The 24,827-nt window shown below is 36.1% G+C and overlaps 1 protein-coding gene across 9 annotated transcripts in view; it reads right to left on the bottom strand.

Moving 5' to 3' along the window:
- The window catches only part of LOC145673876 (uncharacterized), a 254,260-nt gene that overhangs the window by 16,099 nt on the left and 213,334 nt on the right, over positions 1–24,827 (bottom strand). For 7 of the 9 annotated variants that reach the window (XM_081743654.1, XM_081743661.1, XM_081743655.1 and 4 more), the window contains one exon: positions 15,800–16,352. In XM_081743654.1, the coding sequence (XP_081599780.1) occupies positions 16,125–16,352 (228 nt within the window). In that variant the 3' untranslated portion in view covers positions 15,800–16,124. Of the gene's footprint in view, positions 1–12,973; positions 13,305–15,799; positions 16,353–24,827 lie in introns of those variants that run through there. The other 2 variants (XM_081743659.1, XM_081743658.1) reach the window with 2 other exon arrangements.

Below are 24,827 nucleotides of genomic sequence, written 5' to 3'. Positions count from 1 at the left end.
TACCAAATAGCACTGGAATTTACTCCTGAATACATTTCCGTAACCAATGTTTACATATCTGTTTTCAGTTCAGAGTTAAGAGCTCTCTCACCTACAGGAACATATAAAAACTGTGCGAGTTAGATTTGTGTTATGAAACATGGTTGTGCGAGCAAATGCAAGGTTTTAACTAATGCAGTAGTAGTCATTTGATCCACAAGAGTCACTATGCCAATAAGATCTTGAGCCTAGTGAGAGAAATCATTAATTAAATTGAAATGCCTGTACTGAAAAATGGAATAGCAGCACTGTAATAAATTATACCTACTTCAAAGTGCGATGGAATAGATTGGTGGTCGATGAAACACATGTTTAATAGTACTGAAGAGCAGAGAATACCAAAGGGATTGTTCAGATATATATATATATATTAGAAAATCCACTATAATCAGTAGGTCCAGGTCTCCTTTAGCGTAGCGGGCATAAGTGTGGGACGTTGAACTGAATCAAACCAAAAATCTATTTTAGGCAATTTTACATGGTCCATTATATTGTGTTTCCTTCTCCAATCTTGAAACCTTACGCAAAGACCCTCATTGTTGCAGAATATTGCGCTCCTTTCCAATACTCATATTTGACAACCTATAATTTACCGTGCATATTACGAAGTTAAAATACTTTAATGCATTTATTGTCAGTTTGTCTAAATAAAATCGATTTATCGCTGACGCATTGAACAATGAAGGGGATTTAAATTATCAGTTCACAGCCTATTAGAATATACACCTGGAAACTTAGAATTCACTTTTTCTTGTGTCTGTTCTGCTATTAGTGATAAGAGAATGCATACACACCTGCTAAGAAGAGTGGCAATACAGATTGTTACAAGATTCAATATCAAGCTGCAATCCATAAAAAGAGCGTATTCTTGCTTTTTCCTTCAATATTAAATAATTAAATATCAGCATCTCTCCACCTTTAACGATAAAACACTAGCTTATAATAAGGGCAAGACTAGTTTTTATATCAAAACTGTGATAAATAACTAATTGTAGCAGGTGTTTCGAGGATTTATTTATTATCTAAATCACGTACTTGACAACTCAAGAAATTCATTTTGGGATTTGTTTATTCATGTGCTTTATTTAACACTCACAGTGATGGTTCTTTTTTGTGTTTGAAATACTCTATGGGAATGTGGTGAATTTCCCCAATATTGTATTCCGTACTATTAAAAACTAACAAAGTAGACTCATTAGTTCTCTTGACTTTAGACTATTGTTTAGGGTATTAAGACATAGCACGCAGAATTTAGAGAGTTTTCCTACAGGCAATAATTGCAACATGGGTGTGCAATGATGTGTATGGTGTCTGTCCCCGAATGACAAACGGTAGTAGTATAGCAATTTTGGTGCGGGCAGGCGCGTGACGTTCGGTACGAACGCATTTGTTGGACCAGTGAAACATTCGCTCTGTGCATAAAATGCGAACAATTAATCCAATAAACGTAGTCAACATTTTAAATCAAGCAGTGGTGGAAACATATAGTGTCGTGAGTGAGAATGGGGTAGAAGATAAGATATTTGCAGGTACATTCTTGCAATGATAGCAAGCAAATATGATGGTAACATTTCTCTAACAGTGAGTGACACATTAGATGTAGACACTGACACAGAGAGTGAGCGTGAAGATTCGACAAACGAAATGGATTTGGAACAGATAACTAGTCTATCAATTAGTGAAAGTGAGCCTTCTACGAGCGAGTATGAGATGTCATCTCCAAGCCGGACAAAATCTGTACGTGTGACAGAAGCTGTCGTTAAAAAATACAAACAAATTCAGGAGCACGTTGCATTATTGAAAAAGAATGGGAAACGTAACACTGTTGCAGCTGCAGCGAAGAAATTCAAATGCAATACGGCGTTTGTGTATAAGGCTTTGAAATTTCGTAACAAACCTCCTCGCTCTCATGTCATGTCACTACTAAAATACGAAGTACTAAACACATTCAACATTTATCGCACTAAAGGACTTACAGTACATGCTTATCATTAAAAAGCATGGATGTTACTGACAGCGAGGAAATTGAACTATCCATTCCATGCTTCTCGTGGTTTCATTAACAAATTTGGAAAAAAGAGCACAGGATTAGCCAATTTGTAACGAAGAAAGATGTTGAAAACGAAGGTGAATCACTTGATAATGCCCAAAATTTTGTGATTAAAATTAATAAAATAATACATAAGAAACCGTGCAACAGTGAATGCATCTTTAATACTGATCAGTCTAGGTTTGAGTACGAAATGACCTCTGGTAGAACTCTGTCAGAAATAGGTGAGAAACATACCACAGCAGTCGTTCAGTCTTTGGCCTCAGTGTCCCACGCATATACCATCCAAATTCACATTTCCCCAGTACGGCTAGGCACACACACACACACACACACACACACACATATATATATATATATATATATATATATATATATATATATATATATATATATATATATATATATATATATATATATATATATATATATATATGTTTCCAGGAGCCTAAAGGCGTGTTCGGACCCAAATTGAAACAACAGTTAGCTAGGCAGACACCTTTCAACATTGTTATTGATGCGAGCAAATCAGGCAAACTCACTCACGAACACGTCAAACGGTGGCTAAAAGACGTGGTTATTCCTGATGTGAAAGAGGATTCCCTGCTGTTGCTTGACTCGTGGAGTGGACAGACGAGTGAAGACGTGCGAGAATTGTTACATGAGAAAACCGTTCGTGTTGAGGTTATACCCCCAAAGACCACCAAATTTATTCACCCTCTTGATGTATACTTTTTTCGGCAATATAAACTGGTAATTCGGAGACTTGAGGATTATTTTCGACATAAATTCATTGTTTCTGGTACACCGAACAAGTTATATGACAGAATTTTCATAATGAAAATGCATTCTGTTGTGTATCATCAATTTTGTGCGCCAGTCCTAAAGGACATGCTTGCATATGCATGACAAAAATGTGGGTACGTCACCAGAACAATAGTTGGTTCATTTACAAATGCTCTGGAGACTATGCTGAAAGTAGAAAATAGTGTCTGTGGTTATGAAGATTGTGACGAAAGTGCATTTGTTAAGTGTACTGCTCCATGATGCTGTGTGCTAATCACTTCGTTATGGATCTTCATCATCACAACTGAAGAGCAAAAGGTCAGTATGTTAATATCTGCTTATGTGAACCAGTTTATATTATTTTTCTGATAATTTATCTATTAATTTCTAATAACTTCAAGACATATCCCTGTAAAATTTTATGTGCCGTTGCACCTAACTTATATTACATCATTTAAGTGCTTATAAGTAAAAATCCCTTCGGTATTCTCTGCTCTTCAGTACTATTAAACATGTGTTTCATCGACCACCAGTCTATTCCATCGCACTTTGAAATAGGTATAATTTGTTACAGTGCTGCTATTCCATTTTTCAGTACAGGCATTTCAATTTAATTAATGATTTCTCTCACTAGGCTCAAGAACTTATTGATATAGTGGCTATTGTAGATCAATTGACTACTACTGCATTAGTTAAAACCCTGCAACTGCTCACATGACCGTGTTCCATAACACAAATTTAACTTGCACAGTTTTTATATGTTCCTGTAGGTGAGAGAGCTCTTAACTCTGAACTGAAAACAGATATGTAAACATTGGTTACGGAAATGTATTCAGGAGTAAGTTCCAATGCTATTTGATACCCCACATGACCCCCTTGCCATTTATCATATTTGACCGCGATTCAATATGGCGCCTTTCAAGATGGCGATCATGCACTGGAAGTACTCCCACATATAGATGCCCTATCCCGGTTTACAATGTTGGAGTCAGATCTACCAAAAGCTTTTTCATTTTTATGCCAAAAGGATATTCTTGGACATTGCCTATTGGATTTCAAGATGGCGTCGGTGAAGCAGCTCAACGAAGCATTTGCGCATCGAGTGACTATTACTACGTTACTTAGCATTTCGAACTGAATCTTGTCACTAATTTTCATCAAAATTCAACTTTCACGGTTTATGGACCTTCCTCGTTAGTGGAAAAGTAGATTGTGGGAACGTACTGCAACAGGATGGTGTCCGCTTAATGATGGGAACTTCAGAGCACTTCTCCGTTTTCGAGTAAAAGCTAGAAATAATGTTCTTAAGCAACACCTTGAAAATTCATCAGCGGTAGTAAATTACACAAGTCCTCGAGTTCAAAATAAACATATGTGGTGAAATCATAAGAAAGAAAATACTTCCAGGGTGAACAACACAAAGTGCTTTGCAATACTTGCGGATGAAACTACGGACATTGCAAAAATAGAACAAATGTCATTATGTCTAAGGTATGTTGATGAAAATTCACAATGTGTCAGGGAAGACTTTTTGGAATTTGTTCCAGTAGATAATCTCACAGGTAGTGGACTTGCCAATATTATTTTGACAAATCTCAAGAGGAATGGGGTTAATTTGGAATATATGATAGGACAGGATTATGATGGAGCAGCTTCTATAAGAAGTGAATCGTGTGGTGTGCAAGTTCATATGAAAGAAAAATGTCCTTTAGCTTTGTATGTTCACTGCAATGCTCATGTTTTAAACCTTGCATTTTCTCACTCATCCAAAGTTACAGCTATTAGAAATTGTCTTGGCACAATTTTAAGTGTTGGAATTTTTTCATCATGTTCCCCACACAGAAGCGGGTTCTCAAGAACTGTATTTTCAAAGATACGCCAAAAAAAAGTGCATTAAATTACTTTCTTTTGTGGAACAAAGTGGGTATAAGAGCATAGTAATGTAGTAAGATTTAAGGAGTTACATATATCAGTTGTTCATGCTCTCGAACAACTCTAAGAAGTTTCTAACAGAGAAACATCAACTTCAGCACACCAGCTATTATTATCCATACTAAATGGTTAGTTCATGGTGGCTCTCGTTGTAACGAAAAAAGTATTGTCTTGCACTTTGCAACTTTCCAAAGCCTTTCAGAAAGTAAATTGTGACCTTACGGAGGTGTGCCACAATGCTGATGATACTTTAACGTTAATAAACACTTGGCGTTCTAATGGAGATAGTGAATTCAAGTTATGTTTTGAAGAAGCCAAAGTATTGCCGCTAAAATTGGAGTCGTCATTGAGAAACCAAGAACTGCTTCTCGTCAGTGTCACAGGGAAAATATTAATGCATCTGATCCAGAGGAATATTATAGAAGATCAGTCTTCATACCATGTCTAGATTCTGTTGTATCAGAATTGAAAGAGCGATTTTCAAATCACAGACAGATCCTTACAAATATTCAGACATTTATTCCAAGCCGTTTAGGTAAGATATTTTTCTACCACTGAACTTAGGAAGTGTATACAGTTTTATCAAGATATTTTGCCTAATTCCATAACTGCACTTTCTGAATTTGAAGTATGGAAATCGAAGTGGAACAACACTACAGAAAGCGAAAGGCCTCAAACAGCAACTGACGCGTTGATTCAATACAATCAAATATTTTTATCCCAATATATGGAAAATGTTGCAAATACTAACTACTTTACCTATGTCGACTGCTTCAACTGAAAGAAGCTTTTCATCAATGAAGAGGCTAAAACGCTACCTGCGGAATACACTGAACCAAGATCGACTTACCAGCCTAGCTCTTCTTAGTATTCGTCGGGAAATTCCTGTAAGTGGTTTCAGAGCTTGCCAAAATTGCACGGCGTGATTTATTCATATTGTAAACTAAGGTAATCGTAATTATGCATCAGCGATGCAATATTTTTAACTTTTATTTTAAAAAAATAAAGAAAAAATAATTTTATTAAGGTTTATATGTTTGTTTGTAAATTTAGAATTATATTTATGTAAGATGTGAGACAAAAGTCAGCAGATTATTTTATATATATAGAAATCTGTATCAAATATCCTGTCTAGTTTTGCCGCAAACTGTACATGTCCGGCAATATGTTGTCTATTTAAAGATGATACAAGTAGAGAGTTTATGTTCTATATAAATTTACAGTTGTGGCAGCACACTACCTGCCATTTATAATTACGTCACTCATTGCCTAAGTAGTACCACAGGTAGTGCATACTTTTTTATCACCCATCCCCCCAAACAAAATTTCACCGTACACCGCTGGTCTACAGTTACTATTGGTGTTCATTATTCAACATTACACTAAGTGTCTCTGCTTTGCAGATGAACCACACAACTAATTGTAATGGAATCTATATCAAAGAATCAACGATATTACTATGGAGCGTATGGTCAGAAACTAAATATATCAATGGTAAGTATATGTATTTTAATCTTAAATGAGAATCCACGATGAACCACATAGCTACTCAGGTCCTGAAATAATAGCATTTTCACCCACTTAACAACTTTATAATCTTTCCATCGCCTATCTGATCTTCCTAACTTCCATCGTTTTATTAACAGTTACAATCTCACCTAATGCAACTATGCCTCATAAGGCAAATTGAGAGTTTCAACATAACTTTGGACATTTAATTCAGCGTTCCTTTCTACCTTTAGAGTGATCCATAGCTATCGTAAATGCAATATTTTTATAGCCTTCAACTTTTGATCTATCTGATGGAGCATAACTGGATAAAATTAAATACAGCGGAGGATATTTTAAAGCATCTAGATAGGAAGTCCCCATTCTTGTTTTTTTCCTCTCTGTTACAGGAAACTAGCCAAAATACCACACTATTTTGATCAAAGAAAGAGAAAAAAAAATAATTTGAACGATATTCCATAATGTTATTATTACTTTCTGCTTTCAGTATGAAAAACAATAATAGATAAACGAACGATCATGTCAAAACAAAACTTGCGCTATCAGACCACTAATCACATTTACTACTGGGACTACAGCCAAGACCCTCATAATAGCTGCATGATCTAGAAGCGGAGAACCATATTGGAGATCCAGAGATCAGTTATATTTTTTATGTCTCATACGAAGAAATTTTCTGATCTTGAAAATCCTTACGTTTAGACTGATTATCATGTGATCGCAGCGGCCAATTGAAACGATCTATCTTGAACTGAAGCTTTGAAGGAAAATAATAAAAATTTTAATCAACCCATCTACCAGACAGATGACGTCATGCATTCGGTAAATACACATAATTAGAATACACTAGCAAATGGTAGTGGATGTTTACTCTACTTTTCTTCTTCCTGTCATGACTGTATATGGATTGTGGAATCTGTATTAGTGTTCTGTGACTTCTGTTTCTGTTTACTACTACGTGGAATATCTTGATTTCTTCATATTTAACAACTTTCTGCATTCAAGGCATTCTACTGGAGACTCAATAGTTAAGAACAAAAACAGATGCTAAAATTTAAAAGTGAATAGAGTTTTCAAACAATTTTAGCTGTGATTATATACACACATTTACATATAGTCAACACAACAGAACAAATTAATGACCGCATGAAAAAATCACAGTCTCTAATGCTTCTTGTAGACGATCCAAGAAAGCTTGAACAAGACCATTCAATACCTCAAATTTACACGTTCAAAGCAACATTGTTCAAGACATTTGAACAAGAGTCTCGAATGATCTTGAAACAACTTTTACACGATCATAGAAGTATTGAATCAAGTATCGAATCATGACAGGTGACAGTCCAAAACAAGTGATTGAAACTATGAAAACAAATGAAAGCGAAACTGCGTACTGATTTAGTTCAGACCTGCGCATGAATAGCTATATTATTAGCATATCTTTCCTAACATTTTTCCCGCATTTCAAATTTAATAGATATATTAAATCATTTAGAAAACAGGTCAATTGATTTTGTAGCAACCCCATCGAATTCTCACTAAGTATTTTTCCACTTTTACATTAAATGAGAGTTAGGTTAGCTTAAGTTAAGAGTAAAGTGCTGCTTAGCTACAAAATCCCTTTACTAAGCTTTTTGAAAATCCAATTCTTCAAATGGCGTACGGATGGCAGAATCACACTCAAAAAGAAAAAAAATCAAACTGCTTCAAAAAATTGTGTGTATCACGAGGCAATGACTGCCTTTTGATGTTATGTATGCTATGGCATCGAAGATTGTTCAAAGATAAGGCTGAAAACACAGGAAAACAAACGAAGCAATGATAATATATTTTTCAACTACTGGACTTACGGCCCATATCTGCATCAGACTTTCTTTACAAACCTTTCCCATATTTGGTACTGGTTTAGAATAAACCGTCAAATAGCAATTTTACTGTTAAAATGTGTGAGTGCGTATGAAAGAGGATTGTTTGGGATAATAATATCCACTGTTGGAAGATGCTTGTATAATGTTGGAAACCAGTATTTATGTTTAGAAGTTTAATGTTACCAGTATCAAATCATTACAAAGGCAATAGTTGAGTTAAAATGAGTGAATACAATGTCAAGGGTTTGTTGCACTATTCTTATTCTTATGTTTCTTGGCCAATAACCTCCGTCGATGACGCGCATGCTCCCCACGGACGTACTCGAGCGTAGGCCCCTTTTTATGTTCCTGCCCTGACTCTGTTAAATAGCATTCTCGATTTTATTTTTTTATTTTTATTTATTTATTTTTTTTATATATATATGTGGCCTATGTCTGGATGCGCTTTTGTACCTTACGGGAAAGTCCTCGTAAAATTAACCTGCACGCATGAAATCAAATCCTAACTTAAGAAATGATTTCTGAAATACTACGTGTGAATTCCGTAATAAAATAATTGCATATCTTATAATAGGATAACATGTAATCATTTCCAGGGTACTTCAGTTTGCGAGCATATCATCAATCTGTACACAATTATTATTTTTTTATTATCCCAGATTAATAACAGTACAAAACGTACTATTAAAGCAAGAAAAGTCATATATATATTTTTTATTGAATGGACTCTTCTTTTTCAATCTACACTCGATATTCTTGTACATTAAATTCTCAAATTAATACTTATACCTATCATTGTCTCAAAATTTAACAATAGTTATGGGCATGCAAGCACTGTAACTACATAAATCGTGTATATTATCAATAAAAATACTAACAACAGTTTTCAGCGCAGATATTGGATTTCGTTTATTATTATAAGCATACTTTGCACATGAGATAATTATGGAAAAGAGTAATGAAAAGATATTTATTCAACAACTGCCGCTCTGTCTCACGACGCCATCATAGTTGTTTTGTATTTTCCTGCGTTCAACTCGAGCGCTGATTGGCTATTGAACATTCTTGAATTGGATTGTTTAGAACAGGATCGAAACGAAACGAAATTTCTTGAACGAAAACTATTGAATTCAAGACAAAAATGACGTCAGTGCTGACGTCCTTTTCATCAAATAGTCTTGAATGGTCTTGAACAAGACTCTTGTTCAAGCTTTCTTGGATCGTCTATAAGCAGTATAATTGATGATCAATAATGGATATACTTTTATATACTTCTGCATTATGTGCTTAGGTACCTTATTACACAGAGATCCCACCAAATCACGTAGAGAAAACAACATGATGCAGTAGTGAGATACCAGATTTTACTTATTTTTTGTTTCTATCATAGGTACCTTCATACAACACATTTAATTCACATAAACTGTATGTAAATTTATATTAAAACATCAGACATTATGATATTACTTAAATGAAGCTGGAACACTTTACCATTATGCTACATACAGCAAAACAAAGGAAAATCTTACACAAAAGATTCTACTTCTGTTTTTCCACAAATTTGCATCGCCCTTCTTCGTGATGTAAAGTAACTTGCTAAGAGATTTAACGCAAAGACCATCTAAATTATAAAATTCTCTAATATCTTCGATAACTATCATGTTATGTAGTAAAAAATTTGAAAGGTTACTATTTGAGTAAACCTTGTTGGCATAACAAATACCACAACAACCGAAAGTTAATTAAAACTGTTTGAAATATAAAAAGGACGAAAACAAAAATGGGTGTAACATATCTAATACTAAAATCTTTCACCGAAAAGTACTTATAGCTCGGCGTTAATGAGAATGCAATCGTGAGGAATGTGGACATTGCTTAATTATATACATAATTCGCTCCTGAAATCCCTCACCCAACTCGCAGTCCCGATGGCTGCTGCAAAGACTTAAAGCAAGTACAAAAAATTCCTCGCTAAAAATTCATAGCTCAAAGAAAAGGAAAATATGTTAATACATTTTTCAGGGCGAAACTGTAATTTTTCTCAGCTCATGACTCCACTTCAAAGATTTAACATAATTAACAAACAGTATCATGAAACTGGCTCTTGTAAGTATTTTATACAGTTAATGTACACAACTGGCCAAAACGATACATGTTCCTATGGCTAACTTCAGCTCAATGTCTTCAAAACGGTTAAAGAGAATTTGATGCAGTTTTCTATAACTTAAATATAGTGTGATAAACAGTATAAGGTAATAGGTCAATTCATTCATAAGACATTAGGGAATATACAGTAGAACAAAAGAAAACTTTACAGAAATGTAAACAACTCATGTGATGTGACATGAATAACAGTATAAATGTAATAGATCAATTCAGTCATAACACATTAAAACAAGGGAAACAAAAAATTACTTAGATTATCCATGTCGGTCCCACCGTCCCCCACAGGGGACATAAAATATAAGGAAATTATTATTTCTTTACAACTTTAAAATCAGACTGGCAATATTGAAAACTGTTTACAGAGGTGACGAAATTATTGTTTCTTTACAACTTTACAATCAGACTAGAAACATTGAAAACTGTTTACAGGAGATGATCATAGATGGATCATCTCCTGTAAACAGTTTTCAATGTTGCCAGTCTGATTTTAAAGTTATAAAAAAATAATAATTTCGTTATATTTTATGTCCCCTGCGGGGGATGCCGGGACCGACATGGTTATAATAGAAACGATTTTTCTCATAAAACGAAACAATTTTTAAAACAAAATATTTCGAAACACACATTGCCTATATACTAAAACTTCCAGAATATACAACTAATAGGATAGTCGATTTCATTGTGATTTATGCTGTTTTTACGATGAAGCTTGGAATACCCACATTTAAGAGAGCTGAGAATGTGGTTTATCAACAAAATGTTCTCTAATACAAAACGGTTGCATCACGAGAAAACATTATATATATATATATATATATATATATATATATATATATATATATATATATATATAACCACTATAATGAAGTTCATTGCCAGATTTTTCTTTCTTTTTTTATGCACATGTGTCAGACACTAGAAACTGAATTATTACGTTTTCACATCAATCTCAAAATTGTGGATAACAACTCGAAATTTTTAGAAAACAACCTACGTGAATATAACATGATGATGCAGAAATATTTTATAATTGTCTTATGCTGTATGTACACATACACTAATAAAAATATGACTACGAGATATTATTTTTGTGCTATCATCATTTTGTACCAGTCACATCTTGGCACATATCAGTCTTACAATATTAAATAAGCTTTGGTACGCGTTTAATTCATACACAGTATTACATTTCAACTACTCTGAATTTTTATTCATCAAATAAACAAACAAAAAAGAGCATTAAACGCTCAACATGAAATTACTTATAATACTCACATTACGATTAAGTTAATATACATGTACAAGGTCTGTATGATAAGTAATGAGACTCGCCGCGCCGCGGCGCGCGTGTCGCTGGAGCGGGTTTGTCGGTGATGGAGGATGTAGGGGGGGGTCCGAGCAAAGCAACGCACCGCGCGTCAGTTGGCTCCGAGCCTTAGTGGAGCGCGGACAAGCCTTGGACAAAGCCCTTGTGAACATTCTTGTCACGGCGGAAAATCAACAAACATGGAGGGTTCCATCGAACAGCGTTATGCGATCAAATTTTGCGTTCGCCTGGGGAAAACGGCTACTCAGACGCTTTCTCTCATCACGGAGGCCTACAAAGAGGAAGCCCTATCCAAAGCCCAGGTGTTTCGTTGGCACAGTGCGTTCCGGAACGGCCGGGAAAGCGTTGAGGATCTGGAGAGGGCTGGACGCCCGACAACAGTGACTACGGACGAAACTGTGGCAAAAGTGAGGGATCTCCTGAACTCAGACCGTCGATTATCGTTGAGATTGATTGCTGATGAACTCGATATGAACCACACAACAGTGCACAAGATTGTGACGGAACAATTGGGAATGAGAAAAATCTGTGCGAAACTGGTGCCGCGAGTGTTGACTGACGAACAAAAGCAACGACGTGTTGATTGTTGTCAGGAACTGTTGAACCTCATGAACAGTGACCCTAACTTTGAAGATGACGTCATAACAGGTGACGAGTCGTGGGTGTTCCAGTACGACCCTGAAACGAAACGTCAAAGCGCGGAGTGGCACACTCCTGCGTCCCCGCGCCCCAAGAAGGCCAGAATGTCGAAGTCAAAGGTGAAAACAATGTTGATTGTTTTTTTTGACAATGTGGGGGTGGTCCACAAGGAGTTTGTACCCCAAGGACAAGCCGTCAACGCCGCCTTCTACAAACAAGTCCTTGAGAGACTGCACAGGAGCGTCAAGCGGAAAAGACCGGCGATCGCTAGCCGGTGGAAGTTGCATCACGACAATGCCCCTGCCCACACCGCCTTCTTAGTGACCTCCTTTTTGACCCGGATTGGGGTGGAAGTCCTTCCACAACCACCCTACAGCCCAGATGTGAGCCCGGCCGACTTCTTCCTCTTCCCGAAGCTGAAGCCACGCTTGAAAGGAACCCGTTTTGCAGACGTCACAGCCATCCAAGCAGCCGTGACCACATTTCTAAAGGACATGCCGGCTGCTGACTTCCAGGGGGCGTTTGCAGCGTGGAAACATCGATTGCAGAAGTGCATCGACGCAAGAGGAGAGTACTTCGAAAGCTTTTAAGTCCCTGTACAGATCAGATCAATAAAACAATGTTTCCAGACCTGGTCTCATTACTTATCATACAAACCCTGTATACACACGCACACACATATGATCCCTCAAATTTTAGACATATAAAAAAGCAAACTGAAAAATCTAATTTGTTCCAGCCTCACTAACTCGCTCTATATTTTAAAACAAAAGTGTCAATGATATTTAAAGACTAAGACAACCTGAATTTCCCGCCACCTTAAGTTTTTGGAGGTGATCGCAATACGCTGAAAGGAGTAATATAGTTCCCTGAACCTACACTTATATGCACATATCTTTGAGTGACAGTATGCCATTTGTCAGTGACGGTATCTTTTCATACCTAAAAAGGCAACGCCGGTATGACATATCGTCTTCCTTTACCATACCTGCAATATCAAAAATACTTATATTGGTTAGCAAATGTACTTTAACACAACAATATTGTCATTTTGTCTCATTTTCAAGAACGTACAAAGTCAAGGAAGTTCAAGTATTGAACACTTCTGATTTAAAACCATGTTTTCTACTGCTATATACAAGAGTTGAGTTGAGTTGATTTTGAGTTTAACGTCCCTTTCAGCAGCGAGGCTATATGAGACGGGACCTATTGATTAACGTGGAATCCGAACCACATGAGCTCCCGCCGGGAATCGAACCCAGGTCTCCCACACCAAAGGCGCATACGCTAACCGCTTAACCACGAAGGAGCTCCTGTTATATAAAAGAGTTTTAAACGGTAAATATTACATTTCAAACTATATGGAATTAGTCAATAATTTAAAATAGGTAAAGTCATTATATAAACTAAAGGATATGCAATGTGTTTCAAAACAACACCGACAACGTTGGGGAGGTGATTCCTGATACCAAGATAAGACAAAAAGTATAGACCAACCCGGCTGCACAAATGCTTCCTTTCGGAGTTATAGGCTGCTGAAAACATGAACTTTAAAGGCCCATAGCTCCAAAACTATGGGACTTACCGTAGTCGGGTCAATACTTCACTTAGGAACTAATGTGTGTCCTATCCAAATATCCGTGTTTCAGAATCGTGCAGTACTTCCGCAACAATTTTTATAAAGGTAGTTTTTGAGTACTTCAAATTATATGCCCATAGCCAAAGTGCCTATACAGGGTGTTTCAAAGCAACACCGGCAACATTTGGGAGGTGATTCCTTACACCAAGATAAGATAAAAAAGTATAGACCAACCTGGGTGCACAAATGCTTCCTTTCGGAGTTATAGGCTGCCGAAAACATCAAAAAATTAGCTTTAAAGGTCCATAGCTCCAAAACTATGGGGCCTACCGTAGTCGGGTCAAGACTGTACTAAGAAACTAATATGCGCTCTATCCCAAAATACATGCTTCAGAATCCTGCAGTACTTCCGCAGCAATTTTTATAGAGGTAGTTAGTGAGTACTTCAGATTATATGCTCGTAACCAAACTGTCTGTACAAAAATTGTTGCGTCAGTACCTTAGGATTCTAAACATGTATTTTTGGATAGGGCACATATTAGTTCCTTAGTAAAGTCTTGATCCGACTACGGTAGGTCCCATAGTTTTGGAGCTATGGACCTCTAAACTTCATTTTTTCATCTTTTTGGCAGCCTATAACTCCAAAAGGAAGCATTTGTGCACCCAGGTTGGTCTATACTTTTTGTCTTATTTTGGTGTCAGGAATCATCTCCCAAACGTTGTCGGTGTTGTTTTGAAACACCCTGTATAAAAATTATTGTGTGAGTACCGTAGGATTCTAAAACATGTATTTCTGGATAGAGCACAGGTTACTTCCTAAGTGAAGTCTTGAACCAACTACAGTAGGCCCCATAGTTTTGGAGCTATGGACCTTTGAACTTAATTTTTCCATGTTTTCGGCAGCCAATAACTCTGAAATGAGGCATTTGTGCACCCAGGTTCCAGGTTGGTCTATACTTTTCGTCTTATCTTGGTGTCAAGAATATATATATATATATATATATATATATATATATATATATATATATATATATATAGAGAGAGAGAGAGAGAGAGAGAGAGAGAGAAAGAGAGAGAGAGAGAGTTTCAAAACAACGACAATGTTTGGGACGTGATTCATGACATCAAGATAAGATAAAAAGTATAGACCAACCTGGGTGCACACATTCTTCCTTTCGGAGTTACAGGCTGCCGAAAACATGAGAAAATGAACTTTAAAGATACATAGCCCCAAAACTATGGGATCTACCGTAGTCCAGTCAAGGTTTCACTTAGGAAGTAATATGTGCGGTATCCAAAAATACATGTTTCAATATTCTACGGTACTAACGCAACAATTTTTATAGAGGGACTTGGTGAGTACTTCAAATTATATGCCAGTAGCCAAACTCCCTCTATAAAAATTGTTGTGTTAATACCGTAAAATTCTGAGATATGTATGTTTGGATACCGCACATATTAGCTCCTAAGTGAAGTCTTAACCCGACTACGGTAGGTCCCATAGTATTGGAGCTATAACCTTTAAAGTTCATTTTTTCATGTTTTTGGTAGCCTATAATTCCGAAAAGATGGATTTCTGCACACAGGTTTGTCTATACTTTTTGTCTTATCTTGGTGTCAGGAATTACCTACCAGACGTTGTCGGTGTTGTTTTGAAATATCATGTTATTGTTCTAATCTACTTCGTTAAAACAGCGGATAAAAGTACCGATTATGGAGAAATTATAGTATCGTTCCATCTCTATTTGTATGAAAACTGCTTTAAGTTACTCAAGAAGTTCCACAATCTTGCAATAAACTCTAAAAATTTATTCAGCCAGAACATATTTCTTCATTATGATCACAAAGCATATTAAGCTATGCACTACGAATGCTAATTTTATATTTCCTGTATAATTTGCAAGTTCTACTTCGACAAATTAAAATGGCGAGAAAAGTACGTTGTTTTAGTCCTTAAAACGTGCAAAGGCTCTAAATCGACATGTCAATTCTACTTAATTCAAATTCTTAAACTTTTTCAACGAATTACACAAATTATCATTCAACTTCTGTCTACAACACTGTCCAATTAATGACCTTTTTATACGTACTTTTTATATAGATATATGTATAAAAGCCTTATATTGTATAAGTTATGCATTAAGACTTAATATTAGACTATGTTTATTATAGAATCTCCCTTCCTTTCACATAGCTCTTTGGAAATAATCAGTTATATCATTATTTGAATCATGGATTAGTACTGGAACTACTGAAGAAAGTGTACTTGGGATCTACTGAGCTATGTCTTTGCGGAGGTCTACTTTCAGTTCTTGATACCTGTATGCTTGGTGCACTCCATGCTCCTTGTCGAATAGCTGTCGTTGAGGGGTCTGCGGCATCACTGTTTTTGATGAAAGGAAGATGCGGTGTTACCTCATTACCACTCCACATTGAATACAGATGAGATCGTACTTCCTAGGGGATAAAAAATGAAGCCATAAGGATTTGGTTAATGCATTTTCAGACACTACTTACTACTGCTTACTGAACAAGCTTCAAAATTTTTAGAATTAAAAAGGATTAGTCAAAAACAGGCACATGTGATAAAACAGCTTTTTATAGAAGTGACACTCGAAATGACATTATTCGAGTAGAGGAATAATGTAGTTACTCAGAGGTCCTATTTACAAATAAGCACACGAAATTATGACACAAAATCATACAATACATGTAAACTGGCAAGGTTATCAAATGAGATTACATTAAATTTCTACCTTAGTTCTCGCTGTTTTGCCATCCCTCTACCTTATAAACGGTATTTTGTATTCATGTTTATTTCACCTTGTATACAGACTCAGCTTATAAAGTTCAATTCGCTTTTTTGAGTGACGTCAGTAAACTAATGATCATGTCATGTCATGTCATGAATATTATGGATGTATTTAAACGGTAAGTGTCACCCATTCCAAAGTACTCCTTCCAAAGGTTAATGAATTTGGTGAATATGACTTCGAAACCATCTTAGAAGATGGTCATATGACTTAATTCTTAGAGGACCATGTTAAGGTACAACTCAAAATGCTAGTACCTTATCAATATATCTTCGTAGTACGTACAAAGTACGTTTAACCACGAGTAATAAAAATCTGATTCATGGTGGCTTGGGTGTTGTGAATGTACAGGGTGTATTTAGTTAGCTGGTTGATTAGAAGTTCAGCTTCCTGTGAGCAGCGACGGTACATGGGACGAGGAGTTACAGCTTAACGTTAAGATCCGAATCAGATGATCTCCTACCGGGAATAGAATTCAGGCTTCCCGCGCCGAAGGTACGTACCATGTAGTTGAAAGGAGTTCATAAATGTATTTGAAATATATGTTATTCACGAACAAATGGTCCATGGTGAAGCAAATTAAGAACCAAACTTGGTGGAACGTGAAATTATATGTCATCAATATGTACAAAGTACGTTTCCATTGTGAAAACAATAAGCCTTATGGTACTGTGGGTGGTGTGAATGTATAAGTCCATGATTGTACTTGAAAATTAGGTACATTCTGGTCCATGACCAATTCCCAAAATTAAGGAACCAAACTTCGTAGATATAAATTTGGAAGGTACTTTTCATGGTTTTAAACGTTTCAGATAAAGTTTTATGTAAACATAGAAATTCGTATGTACATTTAAAAATGAGTTGATTTTGAGTTTAACGTCTCTTTCAGCAGAGAGGCTATATCAGACGTGGACCTAGTAATTAACGTGGAATCCAAACCACATTACCTCCCGCCGGGAATTGAAGCCGGGTCTCCCACGCCAAAGGCACGTACGCTAACCGCTTAGCCACGAAGAAGCTCTGTGTACATTTTACAAGTTAAATATTCCACATACACCTGATGCAAGGTACCCCTACTAAAATTTAGGAACAAAATTTGATAGATACGAATTTGGAATGTACTTTTCATAGTTTTCAACGTTTTAGGTGGTCTTACGTGAATGTATGCGTCCATAAGTGTATTTGAAAAGTTTGTGTGTTCCATACGTACCTGGTCGAAGGTACCCCTCCCAAAATTTAGAAACCAAATTTGGCATATATGAAATTGTGAGGTATTTTTCTTGCTTTTTGAAAAGTTAAGGTACCAAATGAAATATTTTAGTTTAACGTTCCAAGATTATGCCCTTTAAGCTAAGGGAGACGATGAATAAGGCAGGTAAGTAATGATGGAAGAATTGGTGGAATAAGAATGTGTGAGAAAAGGGGAGTAACCCGAGGATACAATGTTGTCTACCACACACTTGGCCAAGGATTCAACCATGGATCCCACGCATAAGAGGAAGCGCTCTACCACTGAGCCATCGTGTCCTCTTAAAAAGTTAAAGGATTCACATGTACGGTGCAGGGGGTATTTACCCTTCGAAAATATTAGAACCATATTTCACACATGGATTTCGGAGATACTTTTTCGTATAGACGTGTAAGTCTGTGAATGTGTAAGTCTGTTAGTGTATTTCAGAAGTAGATGTAGTCACCTGGTCCAGGGCATCCCTCCCAAAATTTAGGAATTTGGTAGAAATGATTTTAAAAGATAATTTTCCTGGTTGAAACCATCTTGATATTGTCATACGTTAATAATGGATCCGCATCCAGGTACCTGATTCTCGATTCTGGAATCGGGTACCCGATTCTAAGTTCTGGAACCGGGCAGTCGATTCTAGATTCTGGAACTGTGTATGCAATTCTAAGTTCTGGATTCGGCTACCTGTTTTTCGGATCCAGATAGTACAGCATCGGTTATATAAAGTATTATTCCATCGTATTAAAACGCAAAAGAAGTGTTTAATTCTAAAATGAAAGTCGGGTCAGAGAGTATACAAAATTTCTTATTATTCAGACTTAGGGCCATTTAAGGTATCGGACACTTCTGTTTTACATGTTTCAAATGTTTTATATGTATTATTTTTAATTACACCGCAAATTAATACTATTACTGCTGATAAATAGCTAACTAATTTGTAGTCCTATAAGAAAATGTGACAAGGGGCAATGTGCAGTGAACTAGTCAACGAGAAAAAAAGTTTTGATATGTTTTTATTATAAAACAAACTTTAAATCGACTACAAGAACTAGCAGTCTATGAAAGTACCTTCGCGCTTTGCATCCAACAATATTAGCTGAGTCCCAAGTTATTTTTACCGTTCAAGATGAAGAAAAAAAGTTTTACAGAGTAGCTACTGAAGAAACTAAAAAAAGTCAAGATAAATCAGTATTGTAAGAATTTCTTATTGTGTTAGAAGTGCTCGATAGAAATGATTATGCACGAAAGCAAAGACATTGATTGATTGATTGATTGAGTTTACCACCTCTTTCCGCAGTGAGGCTATATGAGACGTGGGATCTGATCTACATGAGTTCCCGCAAGGAATCTGATCCGGGTCCCCCGTGCCAAAAGAGCGTACTCGATCCATAATAGACATGAGGGAGGTTGTGAGGATAAAATGGATGATAATGGTGGAATGACGAAAGGGGGAAAGCCCTGAATAAACTCATGTACACGGCGTTTGTCCACGCGGACCACGTGCTCCATGCACCAGAGGTGAGCGTTCGACCCTGAGTGAAGTCGATAACATGTCCTCACTATTTTTTTTCGTTCGATCTAGCCATGTTTTTCAAAATACTCTCATTTCGTGTAGTACTGGTTGCCTTTATTATTATTTCGCAATGCGTACGTTTCTTTCCCATACAGTACAATATCCTTACCCCTTTTACGATCCATGGTACGTTTTAGTACCATAATAGTGTCAGGGTCGGACCTAGGGGGGGTCAATTCGGGGCATTTGTCCCGAGGCGCAGCTAGTTGAGAGTATATAGGGGCGCCATTTAGATGCAAGACTAATGATGATGATGGAATGATTGGTGGAATGAAGAAAGTGAGGGGAAACGGGAGAACTCCAAGCAAACCCACGTGCGTGTGTCAAATACGAGGAATACAGGCATGTTTCCAACGTTTATTAATTTTGTTCACTGGAATTAGTTCAATGAATTTGCTCTTTGTCATGAAAAAAAAAAAAATAATTGGTCTTATGAAAAGTGCCGAAAAGACGTTTTTCCTTTCTTAATGGGTTGGTATTAACTTTCTACGCGTAATGATTAAATTTTGTCAAATGCAATCGATTATATTTTTATTTAATGAATATAGTAAAGGTGGCTGAACACATTAAACAATTTTTAAGTATATTTTATATATAGACATTTTAAACGAAACTATATCACAATTAAGAAAGGAATATGAAAATTATAGAAAAATTAGTCGAAAGATAACATTTATTTGCAGATATTTTCTGAAGATCGGAGACTACTGAGGTAAGTTTGCAATCTTGAGTAAAAGTGTTTCTTGATACTTTGTCAGTGATCTGACAATATTATAATTGTTGTAGAAGATGGAAAAGAAATATGAAGGAAAATTACCCCACCGCCAGATCATATTATTTCTAGGTTTGATACGCACGATCTGTTTGTCTTTCCGTTACTTTTCTTAACCAAAGTTGTTCGTAACAAAACTAGCGTATATCTTGGATTTAAAGAGCACTCACTATTAATTATTTGTTTAGTCAACTTAAAACGTGTTTTTTTTTTTTTCCTCCCTGCAAGTTATTTTCTGACTCCAAACAAATTACATCTTCGTCTTCTATTCCATATCAAAATTAGTAAGTTCTGGGTTTAAATATTGGAAGAAAGTATTTGAAAGAATATCAAATCATGAAAATTCGGTCTCTCATAACAAGTTTGTTGTGAAATGGAAGTGTGTACTGAACTCCCTGAAATTAGACAAAGGACAGGACAAAGAATTTCAAGAATGCATTTGAATGGAAAAAGAGAAGTGGAAGGAGGTTTCATCGATAATTACTGATGCGGTGTTGTTTTTATCAACAGTTGCATAACCTTCCGTGGTAGTAAGGAAGGGAACACAAAACTATATTGCTATGACCGTTTTGACTTAGAAAATGGGAACTTTCTTAACTCATTCTTCTCCTCTCAAAGCATTATCCTATCTTTCTAGAAAAGGAAGTCTGTTTTCAAAAAGGCCAGGTTTCGTACATTTCGTATGACATTCAAAGTGAATTCATTAGTTTAATAGCTAATAGAGTAAGGCAAGACATTCTTAATGAAGTGTGAACGCTAAATACTATTCAATAATATCACAATATTGCGAGCAGTGATTATATTCAAAGAGAAAAAACAGAAGTTTTTTTCTTCTTCTTCTACATGCAACAGGTAGCCGTTTCGGAAGATACAACTTCCTTCTTCAGCCTGTGATAGACTTCAGAAAGGATAAATAAATAAATTTTAAAAAAAAGAAAAGAAAGGAAGGTTTAAAAATGATTAAAAGTTTAGGATATGTAAAAAACAAATCTTCTGTCAAACATTAAAACACACGGGAATAGAAACTCATTGACATTGTACAATGCTGTTCACTGTTTTCTGTTCTTGCTTTCCAAATGGTGAAAATATGTACTGAAAAGATTACTCCAAATAATATATATTTCTCGTCTATCCAGGTTGGGTGAGGGCCTTTCTTTGTGAATATGATTCTTTAATTTTTCGTTCCGTTTTAACCATTTTTTAAACCTTCCTTCATGTTTTTTTTATCCTTTTTGAAATATACCACAGGCTGAAGAAGAAGGTTGCATCTTCCGAAAGCGCTACCTGTTGCATGTAGAAGAAAATTCTGCTACATATTTTTTGCGGTAAGTAATAGCCTTTCTGCTATTCAATAATGTTTGACTGTACTCCAGATGTATCTCAGACTGCAAATAAGTGAAGTTCTACGGTACGCTATGTTATATTTCAAGAAAGTGGAGGAGGGAAGTGAGAAATAAAAGAAAGCTTCATTGATTTCATTGAAGTGCATGGAAAATCTGGTGAAGGTTTGGCGGATAATATTGTACAAAAGATAGAGAATGGTGCCTCGATTTAGCAGAATCTAAAGGACAGTCTTACAACAATAGTGCCAATATGGGTGGGAAATATCATGGAGATCAGGTAAGGATCCAATCGTTAAACACCCTTGCGCTGTTTGTAACATGCATAACAAATTCTTTGAATCTTGTAGCAGTACATGCATCAGAATCAGAATCAGAAGCTGAAAGCCTGTTTAGTATCGTTCAGAAAGTGTATTTTTAAATTTCATCTACAAGAAAGCACGATATCTTTTAAAAATTGTGAAAATCATTCTCAAAGGTACTTCGTACACAAAATGAAGTGCAAACTCAGAAACAGTGACACCCCTGAAGTCTGAACTGAAAAATGTTCTCGCAGCAGTTGATGAAACTATGACCGCTTCCTCTAATTCAGAAGTAAGTCAGTTGACAAAAACCATAAAATCAAAGATCTGAAATTTGTAATTAATTTAGTGTTTTGAAACTCAGTTTTGGAGCAGGATGTGGAAGATCAGTTCAGAGAAAAGCGTATCTTGAAGAAGGGGAGGAGGGAGAGTATGAACCGAGACGTTTTACTGAAGAGAATCGCCTTAGACAATCTTTCTTTAGAATTCTTGACCTCTTGTGAGAAGAACTTCTTAGTAGAATGAACAAGCTCAAAGAACTAAGCAAGGACTTCAGCTTCCTCAGAGGAAGCTCTTTGTGTGAAATGTCTTCGGAGGACCTGAAAAATAGTGCACGGATCTCGTTTTGAAATATCAAGACGATTTGAAGCTGTAGAATTATGTGTAGAAATTAAGAATCTTAAAGACCACGCTGTTATATTCTTGCCCGACCTTAAGAAGTACATCCCATGGAACTACTCGACATAATAACCGAAAATGATCTTCAAAGTGCCTATCCAAACGTCTCAGTCTCTTAGAATTTTTCTTACTCATCCGTGCAGTGTGCCATCTTGTGAACGAAGTTTCAGCAAAATAAAACGCATTATAACATACCAGGACAGGACACCATGGGACAGGAAAGGCTTTCAGATGTAGCAACATTAGCTACTGAGAACGAAGTCGTTCAAATCAGTTTCTTATGAAAAGTTATTGAGGACTTTGCAGAAAAGAAAGCCAGAAAGTATTTTTGTGAGCGCACATTACAAAACGAGAAGGGAATTATATAGAATATCGTCAATAAAGACTATAAATAAAAGTACTTGTTCTCTAAATTTACAGCTACACGTGAATGGAGGTAAAATGTTTGTAACTATATACCTTAAACTTAAGCATATATTACTAGGAGAATTATCTACACACAGGTAGAAGGCCCGCACATAGAGTGAAGCCAAGCATACAACTGAAAAGACAATACACACACACACAGGAGTAATCATAAAGTAAGCCAATGAAGAATAATTTCCTGAGTCAACGGAAGAGGAAGCTACAAATTGTCAAGTTAGAGGTCCATATTCATAAAAAAGTTTATAATAGCTTGTTTGAATTGTAGTGTATTTTTTTTTACAACACTAATATTACTTTGCTCTAAAATTTTGTAAAACATTTCACAATAGGTTCCAATAAATGTATATTACAAAGTAGCAAGTTCTACAACTATATCTTTTGAGGATTTCTTACGAGGAAAATCTTGAGAACGAAAAATGAAATGAAATCGAGTTTTACGTCCCACGATAATGCCATATAGGCTCAAGAAGAGGAGGATGATTTAAAATGAATGAAATGGTGGAATGAAGACAGTGGGACGAAACGGGAGAATCCGAGAAACCCCACGTATCCAGTGTTTGTCCACCATAAAGTCAACTTGGTGCGAGCTGGGATTGAACCATGGACCTCACGCACCAGAGTGCAACGCTTTACCACTGAGCCACCGTAGCCTTTTTGAGAATTTTGTTTTCAGTATAGCAGAGTATTTTATTTTGGAAAGAATCGGTTCGAAAGAATGAGCTTCAACAAAAGAATCGGTTTCAAAATCTAAGTTTTAATAAATATCATAAATATTTAATATAAATAAAAAGTAAATATTGCATAACGTATCGGCTTGTGTTTCGATTAAACGAGAAAATGTGTTCTGCAGTGCACTTCTCACTTTGTAACTTTTGAATACGCTTCGTAATTGGTTTCGACCTTGTATGTGGACACAAATTTCGGTAAAAGTTATAAAAGGAAGAAAGATGACAAATGATTTAAACTTATTTTAACCTAAGATTTGTTCCAATATTTAACATAAGGTATTTAAACTTGGGAGGAAGGGGGCGCCAGGAAAACGTCTTTGCCCCGGGCGAAATATTTCGTAGAGCCGGCCCTGTACAGTGTTGTCTTGAACCGCTTATGTAGGTCCTATAACTAGCATTTAAGCAGTTTTTTTATTAGTCAAGTCAGGCATGGACCAAATACCACAGACGTTTGAGAACCATATGGTCAACTTGGTGGTGGCAAAGGGGAGCGGGGGAGTGGACATTACATTTTTTCTTGAGGCAATTTTCAAAAATTTTCCCCGCCCTTAGCATTCAAGATATCATATTGAAATTTTGCATACGCATTATGTACCTTCTAGCTATTTATCATTTTTTTTGAGACCTCTACGTCAATCCGAGCCCGGGTCCGAGGGGCTCAAAAGTTTCAAAAGGGGGATTTTTCGGAAAACTTCACGAATTTTCCCTAATTTTTCCGTTTCTGGTGTGTGACGAGCATGTGAGTGGTGCTTTTTGAAAGGTTGCTTTATTCTGAAAAGAATGAGATATAACGATCCTAGGACAAATAGTAATGACGCAGTAAATTTTTACATTATATATATATATATATATATATATATATATATATATATATATATATATATATACTTTTGACCTTGTGCCAGATTAAAAAAAAAATCCCGTCCTTAGTTTACAAGATATCAGATCGAGATTTTGTATACGCAATGTCCATGCCTCTGTTTTTTTTTAAGATCTCTACATTAATTCAGGGTTGGTCCCGAGGGGCTCAAAGTTTTTGAAAAAGGGATTTTATCGGGAA

The sequence above is a fragment of the Thermobia domestica genome, chromosome 17, assembly GCF_964235325.1.
Source record: "Thermobia domestica chromosome 17, izTheDome1.hap1.1, whole genome shotgun sequence".
In the NCBI taxonomy this organism is placed as follows: domain Eukaryota; kingdom Metazoa; phylum Arthropoda; class Insecta; order Zygentoma; family Lepismatidae; genus Thermobia; species Thermobia domestica.
The sequence above is the reverse complement of the archived record's forward strand: the minus strand, read 5'-3'. Positions and strand labels throughout refer to the sequence as shown.